At 41.8% G+C, this 14,076-nt stretch overlaps 1 protein-coding gene across 2 annotated transcripts in view; it reads left to right on the top strand.

Moving 5' to 3' along the window:
* Window positions 1–424: 424 nt before the first annotated feature.
* Prss12 (serine protease 12) overlaps window positions 425–14,076 on the top strand; it is a 47,948-nt gene continuing 34,296 nt past the window's right edge. For both annotated transcript variants that reach the window (XM_057794135.1, XM_057794136.1), the window contains exon 1: window positions 425–1,133. In XM_057794135.1, the coding sequence (XP_057650118.1) occupies window positions 656–1,133 (478 nt within the window). In that variant the 5' untranslated portion in view covers window positions 425–655. The remainder of the gene's footprint in view (window positions 1,134–14,076) is intronic.

Genomic DNA, 14,076 nt, shown 5'->3' on the forward strand with positions numbered 1-14,076 from the left:
AGGAGAAGGGCTCAAGCTCTTTTGCTGGGTCTGCCAGGGCATTTAATTTCCGCTAATGTTCACTGGGGGAACAGTACTAAGCTTGGAAACTCAAGCCCAGTGAGTCATGCCATCGTCCTTAAAGAACTCAGTTCAGCAAATTGGTTTTATCACTCCTTGGGTGCTTTGATAACTTCTATCCTGTTAGTTGCCAAGGCTGAAAGGTGCTTCTAATTCCATCCACATTTCAGAGATTGCAAAACACAGACAGGACGACCGAGAGTGGGAGGGACGGATGCCAGGCGGGAGCCGCCAGACAGGGCTGTGGTGCGTGCCTCCTGGCACCGGCAGCCTAGACCGTCCCCCGCGTTGGCACCAAGAGCTCCGCGGAGTTCCTTGCCCTGCTCTGAGCCTGGGGCTGACAACCGAGGGCGGGGTGGAGGTCGGGTTCCGGGCAACAGCGCTCATAGCCAGCGACAGAGTCGCCCCTGGCGCTTCAGCCTTTGCTCCAGGGGCCGATCCTTTGGGTTCCGTCTGATCCTCTAGCTACCCCCGGGGCCGGGACAGCAGGGCGGCGGCGCGAGCGTGGGAGGGGGTTCTAGGACTCTGCCGGCCCCGCCCCGCCCCCTCCTCGGGGACCCGGAGCCTAGCATGGACCACACTCGGCGCTGCAGCCATGGCGCTCGCCCGCTGCGTGCTGGCTGTGATTTTAGGGGCACTGCCCGCAGTGGCCAGCGTTGATCCCGCCTCGCGCTCGCCCCTGCACCGCCCGCAAACGTCCCCACCGCGTCCCCAACACTCGCACTACCTTCCCAGCTCGCGGCGGCCACCGAGGACCCTGCGCTTCCCGCTCCCGCCGCGGGTACCAGCTGCCCAGCGCCCGCAGGTCCTCACCGCCCGGCACACGCCCCCGAGGCTCCCACGCGGCTGCGGGGCAGGAGAGCTGTGGAGCAACACCACCGACCTCGGCGTCCCGTGTCTGCACTGGACAGAGGTGCCGCCCTTCTTGGAGCGGTCGCCCCCTGCTAGCTGGGCTGAGATGCGAGGGCAGCCACACAACTTCTGTAGGAGCCCTGACGGCGCGGGCAGACCTTGGTGCTTCTATCGGAATGCCCAGGGCAAAGTGGACTGGAGCTACTGCGATTGTAGTCAAGGTGAGTGGTGTCCCGGCAGAGGTGGCAGCTGAGGACTGGCACGTAAGCAGCCTGGCTTGGGGACAGTATCTGTGTACCTGGAGGCAAGGGAAAGGGGTTATGGGTTTGCACTGCGGTGTGGTAGACACATAACTAACTAGTCAAGTGCATCCATTTGTACAGTAAGTGTCAGTTCACAAAGCGTGCATCGTGTGACGACTGTCATGGGGATAGCTGTGAAGGCTGCTCAGCTCTAGTCTCTCGATAAGGTCTAAAGGTCTGTCCGGCCACCGTGTGTGTGTGTGTGTGTGTGTGTGTGTGTGTGTGTGTTCTGTGTATTCACATCCCACACCCACATTGACAGAATTATGCATGGTAGTGGGTGTCTGTTGTCTGTATTAGCTGGTCTTGATAATGTTCCCTGTATACAAAAGAAAAGTGAAGAAAAACATTCGCTAGCCACTAGTTTGGGAAAGGGAAATATTAAATGCAAGATGAGTCCCAGCAAACTTTCTTAGCTCTATAGACCCGGATTTGGAAAACTATGGTGAATGTTTGCCTCGCTGCCATTGTTGACTTTAAAGCATGGCAAAATTCTCGGGCCAAAATACAAAGACAGTTATGTTCTGGGGCGCCCTATGGTAAATAACACCAGGGAGTGAAGAACAAAGGAAAGAAGGGGACGGAACAGGAACTGCCTTAGTAACTAAGGAGGCAGCTAGAGTCAAATGAAACCTTCAGCAAACCATTACTTAATCTGTGCGTGTCCCTTGTGGGAAATTGGAATTAACAGTCAACTTTAGCAAAGAAGGTTACTAGGGCATCTCAGCTTTGTGCCAGCAAAAGAATCACATTAATCACTTGAATGCAAATAATAGTCTACCTTTACATGTGCTTTGCTCCGTCTGGTTTGTTGGGGTTTGCATTTAGTATTTAATTTGCATTTCATATAACAACTGGGAAAGAAAAAAAATCGACTAGTAGATTGTCCCAGTAGAACAAAAATTTTTCAATGACACTCTCTATGACAGGAATTTCATAAATCTCCTAGAGTGTGTGCTTCCGGCCTTTGGAGGTAACCTTTCCCAATGTCATTCCTTTCTCACAGAAATTTTATTTATCTCTGCCTTCAATTGAGTTAGTGCTTCAAGTTAAAGGAAAGTGATACGAAGGTTAAGATCAATTATTCTCCATCCTGGAGAATGAAGTCATCGCTGCACTCATGATTCATGGGGAGAATGCCAATGTGGCTGTGAAACAAATCGGGATGATGTCAAGCAAAGAGCTCCACTGTTACCTCATTTACTCTAAGATGGTTTTTAAAAATGTGTTGTGTCTAGCAATCATTGGCAGCTTTTTATTATTATTTCTAGTTTTATAAATAGAATAATAGAGAATTATTCAGAAATTAGTAGGTAAGAAACAACAGACTCTTTCCCCTTCGAAACATAGTAAAAAAGGAACTCAAAGTTAAAATATTGTGGCAATCTATTTCTCCTTTCAAACACACAAGGAACTTCCAGTTTCATAGTCTTAGTGAAGAGAATAGCTTGCCTTTGAGACACTCTTTGGAGAGGAATTATAATATTTTTCAATGCCTTTAGATTCATAGCTAGTGTTTAGCATCCAAAATCTTAAATATGGTTGTGTTTAGGTTTACAAAAATATAAGAGAAACAGAAGAAGCCACCCAAGATAAATAACAAACACAGGAAAGAGACTGGCTATGTAATACCCGAATCCCTCTTACAGGACCCAACCTTGATAACTGAAGCCTTGGGCTCTGTTACTCACTCCTGAAAGTCTGTTTAGCTACAATCCAAGCTTCTGAGACCTCTGGCATGCTCTGAATCTTAGCGCTTCCTTATTCCCACACATTTCAGGGGTTTGGACAAGAATACTGTAAAATAATGAAAGAATGCTTGATTATTCTTTAGAAAACATTGGTGTGGCTCCGACACAGCAAACGTTAGGTAAGACTCTTAACTGTTAGAGCTTTGGGTTTCTTCATGTAGAGAAAAGCAGGGTGTTTTCTTTTTCCAAAAAAGATTTGTTTATTTGTGTGTATTTATGCCGTGTCTCTGAGTGCACGCACATGCGTGTGTGTGTGTGTGTGTGTGCATATGGCACCTTGTGCCCTTTATTTGAAGGCCGGAAGAGGGCAACTGGATGTCCTACGTGTTGCTTTGATGTGGGGTCTCTCCCTGAGACCTCCTCTCGCCTCTGCCCTCCTCAGAGCTGCTGCTAAAGACATGGGCAGGATGTGCCACTTGCCAGTAGGCGCTGGCATCCGAACTGCAGTCACCACTATTACACAGTCAGCACTCTCGGCTGCTGAGCATCTATCTCTCCAGCTGCAGAAAATCAGTCTCTGAGCAAATTCATTAAAAGAATTTTTTAAGCTCTGGGCATGTACTCAGAATGACCTTGTCTATTTATTTGCAGCTAGGACTTACGGAACCCTTGCTCTGGGCTGGATGCTGGACTAAGGTGCTTGTTTTATTTGTTTTCCATAGTCATCTTTATAAAGGAACCCCTACCCCTTCCTGTTGGCGATCCTAAAGGAAAGGCAGGAAAGCAGAACACATGGTAGGATGCGCACACAGATGTGTCCATTCGCATCTCACAGCTCGTTCTGCTCCATTTCTTTATTTGTATGTAATGTGGAAATCTCTGCGCTGGGTTGCGACACTCACTTGTCAGCTTGTGGGCTAGTCTAAGTGCAGAAAGAAGGAAAAGGAGTCATGTTTAGTGCAAGTACAATACACATTATTTCCAGTACCTTATGCTTCAAAGGTTTGTTTTTTCTTTACAGTAAACTGGAGCAAAAGAAAAGACGAATATATAGAAATGTGATCCCTCCTTTAAAGCTCAGACTGGGGTCAGAGCAGAGTTTCCAGGTCCCATATGGAGGAGTGAGGAAGTAGGTCCCTCTTGCATGCTGATGAAGGAATGGGGGGCAGGGGAACGTCTCAGGTGATCAGGGCGTGGTCAGATCAGAGCAGGAAATGTAATGTGTTGGCTCCGGCTCCACGAAACTTACGTATTAGTAATAAAACATCTTTGTGGGGATTGGGAAACCTGAGTCAATCCAGGGAGTTAGTTCTCACAGGGAACATTAAACTTTACCTAGAAAGGACCGGCACAATGGTTCAGCAGGTAAACTCTTTGCCATTGAGTCTGACGACCTGAGTTTGATCCCTGGCACTCACGTGAGGTAAGGAGAGAAAAACTGGCTCCTTTAAGTTGTCTTCTGACCTTCACATGTGCACCAAGGCATATGCCCCTGTCTTAGTCACTGTTCTGATGCTGGGAAGGAAAACATCATGGCTAAAGCGATTATTACGAGAGAGAACATTTTAACTGTGGACCTGCTTCCAGTTTCAGAAGTTAGCCCATTATCATCATGGTGGCGAGCGTGGAGGCATGCAGACATGGTGCCGGAGAAGTAGCTGAAATTTCTGCATCCTGATCTCTAGGGAGAGAGAGAGAGAGAGAGAGAGAGAGAGAGAGAGAGAGAGAGAGAGAGAGAGAGAGAGAAGGGTTCTAGGCTTGCATGGATTTTTGAAACCTCAAAGCCACTCCCAGTGGCACAGTTCTGCAAACAATGTCACACCTCTTATTCTTTCTGATCCTTCCAAGCAGTGCCACTTCCTGGTCACTAAACATTAAATATATCAGCCTATGGGGGACATTCTTATTCAAACCACTACACGCCCCCCCAAAAATAAATAAATGTAAAAATATCTAAAAATTCACCAGCAACTTATTAAAATGCTTAGTCTCTAACCTCAGAGTCCCAATTCCCATATCCGGATCATGAATTGCATGGTGCCGTTCTAAGGTGAAGTGACGAGAAGCTGTTTGGGTGACTCAAAGTCCAAGAGAAGCGATGGGAAAGCATCAGGGCCTTGCTAGAGGGGTCAGTGAAAGGCGATGATGTCAGCTATACTGTGGCTTTACCTTGCTAGTTGGTAATCTCAGAGCAGGCACAGGTTATGGCAACACTGGTTTCCTGTGTGGTCTTCCAGAACAGCATCTTTGGTATTTGTTTTGCCTGTGTGTGGTGATAACAGCATAGTTTACCGAAACATCCATCCTCACTGAGTGGGAGCAAGAGGCTACTCTCATATTTCTACAGGCAGCTGGCTGCCTCCCTCCAACGATCCTTTGCGATGAGACAGTGCTTCCTGACTCTGACTGGTGGTCATTTTCACAGTCCCAAGCTGTCACGGCAGAAGGGGAATTCTCCATTTTTAACCAGCAGCAAATTAGCCTCAGGCAGACGATGGCTGGTAACACTGGTAGATTAGATGATGAAGGTCCGGAATGAATCTGTTAGTCAGTTTCTCATTGCTGTGAGGAAATGCCCAGGATGATCGATTTGAAAGGGGAGAGGTCTTCCTCGACTTCTCTTTTCAGAAGTTTCAGCCCATGGCTGGTTTGGTTCCATTGTTCTGAGGGCTCTTCTGAGGCAGAGCGTCATGGTAGGGGTCCTGATGGAGCACAGCTCTTCAAGGCTTGTCGCCAGGAAACAGAGGGAAAGAATAAAGGGCTAGGGTTCCGATTCCCCTTCAAGTGCTTACCCATAATTACCTGGCTTCCTGTAACTCTGCATCACCCATCTCTCTACATACTCATAGGCTGGTGGCCAAACCTTAGCCCTTGGCTTTTGGAGAGCATTTGAAAAATCTAGATCATAATAGAATGATCCCCAGATACAGCCTTTATCACCTTATGCTAATCTACTCCTGATTACTTAGCTACCCTAAATTTCTTAGTTCAGATAGAAATGATGGACACACGGGCTAAATACTGCTGTTTATAGGCATCCCGTATGGAAGGCCCTATGCTGTTTGATGTGGGTATCAATTAAAATGTTAGCTGAGTCAGGCATAGTGGCTCATGCCTATAAGCTCAGTACTCGGGAATCTGGAACAGGAGCATTACCCATGAGCTGAAGGCCAGCATAGGAAGCATGTTGAGTTCCAGGGTAGCTAGTGCTAAAGACTGAGATGCTATCTTTTTGTGGTAGAACTTCCCTCTCCTCCTGTATCCCTTTTAATCCTGCATCTTTGAGAAAATGCTTTCTCAGACCCATTGTGTAAATATCTTTCATCTTCGTTAGTCAAGGAAGAAATCAAGGATGGGAACCACATGTATTGGTCAGCTTTGTTTGGAAAACCCCACTCTTTTCCAAATATAACAAATGAAAAACTAAGCTGCTTCGGTTAATTGGTTACCACAATGCACATTTGTTTTAAGAGAAAGAAGAATCAGCAAAAATAAGTCCTACCCCTAGAGCTTTTGGAACTACGAGGAATTAGAATATTTGTAATATGCAGGGATCATAATAAATTTTTGAAAGTTTTCTTAAAAACAAAAAAATGTCATGTTACCATGCCAGTCTTTTTTCATCTATTATTGAGCTTCACAGGCATATAAAGCAATTAATTTTAGTCACTTCTATTGTTTTAGTGGAATAAGTTGAATGTCTTCTGGTAATAACAAGCAACCAGCCACATTCTTGACCAAAACATTCTTTTTTTAAAATGTCTTTTTTATAACTATTTTATTTTGTTCTTAGATTTATTTATTATGTATACAGTGTTCTGCCCATATCCCTGCAGGCCAGAAGAGGGCACCAGATCTCATTAAGGATGTTTGTAAGCCACCATGTGGTTGCTGGGAATTGAACTCAGGACCACTAGAAGAGTAGTCAGTGCTCTTAACCGCTGAGCCATCTCTCCAGCCCCAACCAAAACATTCTTAAAACAGAAATTTCAGCATATAAAAGCAGAATTTTAAAAGCTCTCTTACATTTTGGAGCTGTTAATATGTATATTACATACATTAAATATGCTGCATGATATACACAAATGATAAAAAAAATAATGTTATCTGAAGACAACTGAATTGGGAGAACGCTTGTTGACTTTTCAAGTGCATGAAAGGATGTTAATTTAACAATGAGAATTTCTTTTCAACCCGTCTGAAAGAAACTGAAGTGTGCTGGCCTCATCTGTGGTTGTCCGCACCTGTAACTTAAGTCTGTTTTAACATCGTGGAACAGTAGATTGGAATCATAGCATCCCAGGTAAAAGTGAAATCAAGTCATCGTTTAATGTCGGGGTATTTGTCTGAACTAACATCCAACTCAACTCTATATGCCTCCATTAGTTCACATCTATAATTCATAGTAACTGTCCATTTATTATTCATGTAGCTACTTTTAGTACCGGTAAAAAGATGAGTTGGGCTAGTTCAAAGTGAGAAAACATCCTCTGAAAACCCAATTCTACTCATTGATGTTATGCTTACTGGAAATTTATAAATCCCACAAGCTATTCCATAAAGACATTTCCTATGATGTCTTATGAAAGATGGTACTTTAACCACAGCCAAGCCTAGTTAATAGAACCCTAGTAGAATGTCTCCCAAATTTTATGCTGTTAAATAATTTACCCACAAGCAAATGGTCTCATAGCACTAACTGTCAAGGGGAATCTAATGATAATCCTCCAAGCAGACTCCCTGGAAGAGAGTCTAGCCATCCAAAGAAAGGTAACGCCCGGAGGCTGCCATGCTTTGCTGGCAAACCCGGAAGTAACTTCAGGTTGAATGGCTTGAAACAGAATGGCTGGGACCAAGGTGTTGGCTGGGCCAAGCAGCCTTGATGGCTCAAGGGAAGGGCGTGCTGCAGGTTGCCTTCGAGCATCTCCAAGCTCTTGCCGCATGAGACAAACACCCAGGATTCACAACCAGCGGCCCTGCGTGGGCCTTTCCCTCTAAATTTCCCCTGCCTGCAGTAGCCCAGCCTCTCCAGGCCTGTTCTAATGACGTCATCTTCACTCGACCACTTACAAAGACCCTGTTTACAAATAAGACCATATTCTCAGATTCGGGGAATGAATTAAGACTTCAACATCTTTTGGGAAGATACAGTTCAAAAACAGCCTTAAGGATGAAAAACTGAAACTCGTGAAATGATGAATTTCATCATTATCAGCTGTTTCTATACTTTTCCTTGAACTGATAGCGATACAATGGCTGAAGATACCTCTTCTTCCGTGCCATATGTTGGAGGAATTTTTTTTTTAGTTTTAATATTTTTATTTTAAATTTTATAAACTTTATTAATTTAAACCTTGCAAATAATATGTCTATGCACGTCAATGAGCTTCTATACAGTTAAAATAGGAAATCCGAAGCAATGGCACTTGACACTGGATTTCACACTTTCACTGTGGAATATGTTCTTATGCACTTAACCACCACCACAGAGTAAGAACTAGAAAAACAGTTAGCTTTATATTTTATTGCATGGCTCATGTTCATTACCTACATTCCGACATTGCTCATCCCCCTACATTTAGACTTCCCTGTCTCTTTTCTACTCATTATGATATGTCCTCATGTGTTTTTGTTTACGTATGTGTACATATGTATATATGTATGTATGTATGTGAAGAAGTACATGTGGAACTCTACTTTTAACAAAGCTGTCCATGAGGCCAGTTTCTGTAATCTCAGCAATCCTTTGTGTTCTCTTTTCTTTCTAAAGCTGAACATATATCTGCATAAAAAGAAAAAAACCTATAATCTAAAATGACAGTAAGTTCAATATTTTGCCAAAAGTTTAAGAAAGTAGAATGTTAAGCATTATAGTGTATTGGAATTGGAATTTTTCAAAAGCGTCCAACTGATGGTCTTTGGTGCTTTTCCTGACAAGCTGTCATGGACAGCCTTCACAACAATGGCTGGCTTGGTGTATGCATTTATAATGGTTGACGTAGTTGTCCCCAGACCTCTGTTTGTAATAGAAAATGTCAATTGGTGGTATAGTGAAATCTCAAAATGAAAGCATTTAGAAGACAAGAATCCCTGATAATTTGCCTTTGTGGGATTTGAAGGCAGTGTAGGCTTAGGTCTATTAGAATATAATCCAGAGGAGTTAGCCACCACTGTGAAGGGTATTTATGTGTGGGGGAAGGGGATAGATCATTTTTGATAACAAAAGATTGTTGCAATTGGAAAGTATTTTCCAGGCAAAGAATTTAGTTTACAGTTTATGTGAGAAGTGATACTGTTGATATGTATAGCAAGAGTACTTAGTCTTCCTGGCTTTGAGTTTTATGATTAGTCTACTTTTATTGAACTAAGGTTATTTCCTTTTCCCATTTATAATTGTGTACCTATAAATTTGTATAAATGTGTCTTAGTTTGGGTTTTTATTGCTATTAAATACCCCATGACCACAGCAACTCTTATAAAGAAAACATTTAATTGGGGTGGCTTGCTCACAGTTTCAGAGGTTCAGTCCATTATCATCATGATGAGGAGCATGGCAGCGTGCAGGCAGATGTGGTGCTGGAGCTGAGAGTGCTACATCTTGCAGGCAACAGGAAGTTGACTGTCACACTGAGTGAAGCTTGAGAAAAGAAACCTCAAAGCCCGCCCCCACAGTGACACATTTCCTCCAACAAGACCACACCTCCTAATAGTGCCGCTGTCTTTGGGGTCATTTTCTTTCAAACCACCACAAATATGTGTCTACACATATACACATCATATCCATAGCCCAACTGCAAATCTGTATGGCCATTAGGACAAAGTCATCCCTGCTAGAGGATTTGTCTCATGTGTAGAATCCTGACAAAGACGATGGTTCACCCTTCTCTGTGGACAGACAGTCTGAGGTTGTCTACACATCACAGCATACCAACTTCTCAATGGTGTTGTATACAACTTTTCTCATCCACAAATTCAGGAAATTAGTTATAGTTTTTAAGATTTCCATGATTTTCAAGCATCCTAGGCAAATAAACACGGGAAGAACAAACTGCTGCCTGACAGAGAGCTCATTGTGAGAGGCCAGCCTGGTCTACAAGAGATAGTTCCAGGACAGTAACCAAAAAGCTATGGAGAAACCCTGTCTCGAAAATCCAAAAACAAAAAAAAAAAAAAGAGAGACAATTGGACCAAGATTCATCTCCTCTCACATCACAGATAGATGTGAGACCTACGTGACCCCAGGCTCTCAGCATGTGTTTACAAGCCCAAGAAGTTATAGTGCAGTAGACTGTTGCCTTGGAAACCATTTCCACTGTCTTTGAATGGTCCTCAGGTTTTCTTTTTCCCATCTCTAATTGCCTCTGTTATTTAGGTGATGTAATTACATCATTCCTTATCGACAACATTGTCAAGCACTATTTTTAATTATTCTTTTATTTTTTCAGATTATAATATAATTAGATCATTTCTCCTTTCCCTTTCTTCCCTCAAACCCTCTCATATACCACTCCTTGCTCTTTTTCAAATAAGTGACCTTTCATTAATTGTTGTTACATACATATATGCATATGCACAAATATTCCTAAATAAATAAATACAACCTGCTCAGTGTGTATGCTCCTTGTGTGCAAGTTTTCAGAGCTGACCATTTGATCCTGGGGAAGCAATTGGTGTCCTTTTCCCTGGGGAAGACTCTTTCTCCCAGATAGGCGTTAAATCTCACCATTATTATTTGCAGTTTAAGTGTAGCTGTTGTTTGTTTTTGTTACTAGAACATTCTAGCGCTGTAGACACGAGTTGTTTGGTGGTATTAAGAATGAATACAGATGATGTATCAATTTAAATGTGATTTCAAATAACATTTGAAATGAATAAATGGATTATGTGATTGAAACAAACTGTTGGAAACTTTAAACAGAAGTAATAGACTGCTGGTGTTTGTGGTATGCGTAATATTATATCTACCTGTAGAAGGCTTTGTGCTTTTAAATAATCTCAAACTCTTCAAGCCCCTCAGACATTTCTTTAACTTTTTACTTACTTTCTTCTTTGTTTATTTAGTGTGTGTATTTGGCGGGTATGCCCATACCTCCGATGTGCGTGGAGCGCAGAGGACAATTGACACTTTGCACTGCTCCAGCAATTTAGCAGCAGGCACGTTTACCTGCTGAGCCATCTCACTGAGTCCAGACATGTTCCTTTTAAGACGTACTGTGCCTCAGATGTTTTAGTTAGTTAGACGGGGACGTCTCTTTCTTAGTCTAAATTTAAAGGTTCAGACTCTATGATGAATTTCAAATGGTCCATCAGCTGTGTGGTCGCATCCATGTGGCCTCCTGAACAATTCGGATTTGACAGGATAGACTTTGCCTTCCTTCTAGTTGCCATTTGGTTCGCTTGTGCTTTCGTTGTGAAATATGATGCATTTCTTTTAAATGCTAACATTCTTTGAGAAAATAATAGTGGTGAGTAGTTAGGCAAGTACAAGTGAAATTAATGGATAATGTAAACATAGCATTTTTGAAAATTATCATAAAACCATACATGATAGCACATCAATATGCAAATTATCTCAGAATTTTTTAAATAGAGCTTATTTTTCTTTTTAGTTTCTTAACTTACAAAATAAAGGTCCTCTTATATAACCTCTCTCTCTTCCATCTCTCTCCCCTTCTCTCCCACTCTCTCTGTGGTATGTATGTGTGTGTATATAGTGTCTATGTCTGCACAGCTCAAAGTCAGAGATCAACTTTGGGTACCTCTCTCTATTGCTTTCCACTTTTTAATTTTTTCATGATTTATTTACTTTTATTTTGTATGTATGAGAGTTTTGTCCAAATGTATGTATATATGTGCACCATGTAAGGTCTCTAGTATATGTGGAAGCCAGAAGAGGGTTTTTAATCTGAAACTGGAGTTAAGGATGTTTGTCAGTCATTGTATGAGTGCTGAGAACTGGACTCGCATCTTCTGCAAGAATACCAAGTTCTCTTAACCAATAAGCCATTTTCACAGTCCTGAGTTTTTTTTAAATATATGTATGTGTGCGTATTTCAATGTATATATTGAATATATATATATATATATATATATATATATATAAAATTCTCTGAGACTGTCACACATGTATAGATTGTACCTTGGTCATATCCATGCCTTACTCTCTCCCTTCAAGTCCTCCTAGACTCTCCTCCCCCAATATGTCCTCCTCTAAACTTTATTTCCCCCACCTCTGTGTGTGTATGTGTGTCTGTGTACATGATGCTGAATCTATTAGCACCACCCAAGTGCACATAGACATGCACCAGCCATTGAAGCAGAACAATCTACCAGTGGCCGCATTCTGTTTTGAATATAAATTATCACCAAGCAAACACAAACCAGAGAAGCCAATACGATGGTCCATATCATCCTTTAGTGCCTTTTCTTTTAAAAGCATAAGATCTTCTTAATAAAAGCAGAGAAACCCAGCTTTCTGACTGGGAAGGCACATTCATATTTTCAATATCTCCCAACTATGTATTGTTTGATGGATGCTGTAGCATGAACACAACTATAATATTACCATGTTAACCAGCTAAGTGTTGGATATTTTAAATTATAATCCATCTGTACCTTTAATGTATATATTAATGAGCTAAAAGTAGATCCCATCTGCATACTATTATTTTATGAATGAGTTTCAAGGTCTTTCTGGCACATATATAGAATTTCTAACTTAGCATACGGGAGTTGGAAGAAATCTTCAGGTATTTAAGCTTTCCCCTTTCCACACTGGTTGACCGGCCTTCCAGACACTTGCAGCTCAGAGTGACATTTAGCTAAGGCCATACCCTAAGTTAAACCTCTCTTGGCCGAGTGATAGACTTCTTGCACAAAACCCTCCAGACTTCTATTTTATATCTACAAATTGCCCATTTTCTTCTTGGTCATATCTTAGGTAACAGAAGCTTATACAAGCAGATAGTCAAAACTGACGGCGAGGCTTCTGAAGGCTGGAGAGGTGATGCCGACGTCAAGAGCATTCGTTGCTATTGCAGAGGACTGGGTTTTAGTGCCTAGCACTCACTTAGTAGTGAACAACCATTTGTGACTCTAATTCTAGGGAATCTGATTCCTTCTTTTGACCTCCAGGTCACTAGGCATACACATGGCACATATCCATACATGCAGGCAAAAATATTGTACACGTAAGATAAAATTGAAAAGTGTAAATTTTAAAGGTTTCTGATTTGATGTTTTGATTTCCTTGATTTATATGTATTCAAATGTGTGACGTGTACTTTTCGATTTTTCTTCCAAATTTATGTTTATTAGTTTCTTTCATTTATAAAAATCCAAGTGCTTTGATAAATTTTTTCTTGCATTTGATAAAAGTAACATCTGCTATTGGGGTTTTCTGAGGAAATGGAATAACAAAACAAATCGCGTTATCTGAACTGGGCCATATTCCTATTTATTGGAATGAAGTTTGTTGTCAAGGAGATTTAAAAACATGGTGTTTTGTGAAATAGACATCTGGTGGGTGGGGCGTGATCTTAGAAGGTGGCAGCTGCTATCGTGTGTAGCTTTTCCCATCATTAAAAAAAAAACTTGTTCTAGTTTCACTATGTTTTAAATATGATTCTGGATGATAAATATGCCTTAGTTAAATCATTTCCTTACATGTTTAAGTACAGACATAAGTCTAAACCATAGTCAACAATGTAATTACTTTTGACTATGAAAGCATCTACCTATGATTCTGTTTGGTTTTCAAATGATATCTAATTTTATCATAGTTTCTGTTTTCATATCTTATTTACAGAAATATTATGTGCTGCATATTTTTTGTACATGACACCAGGAAATCCTGAAAGGTTCAAGATCATCTTGATACCAAATATGAAATATTGCACTTGGAACAGATGTTTGTCTATGTGTGATTGATTACTCTCTCATTGCTATGAAAAATACTCTGACAAGTGCAACTTATTTTGGCTTACAGTTTCGAAGGACATGGTGCATCATGGCAATGAAGGACAATGTGGCACTAGGCAAGGAAGGCATAACCGTAGGAGCAAGAGGCTGCCTAGTCACATTGCATAGAACCATGAACAGAAGTAGTGCAGGGCTACAAAGCCTCCAGTCCTGCCTCCAGTGACCCACTTCCTCCAGTGAGGCTCCATAAC

Source organism: Chionomys nivalis, chromosome 18 (assembly GCF_950005125.1).
Source record: "Chionomys nivalis chromosome 18, mChiNiv1.1, whole genome shotgun sequence".
Classification (NCBI taxonomy): Eukaryota; Metazoa; Chordata; class Mammalia; order Rodentia; family Cricetidae; genus Chionomys; species Chionomys nivalis.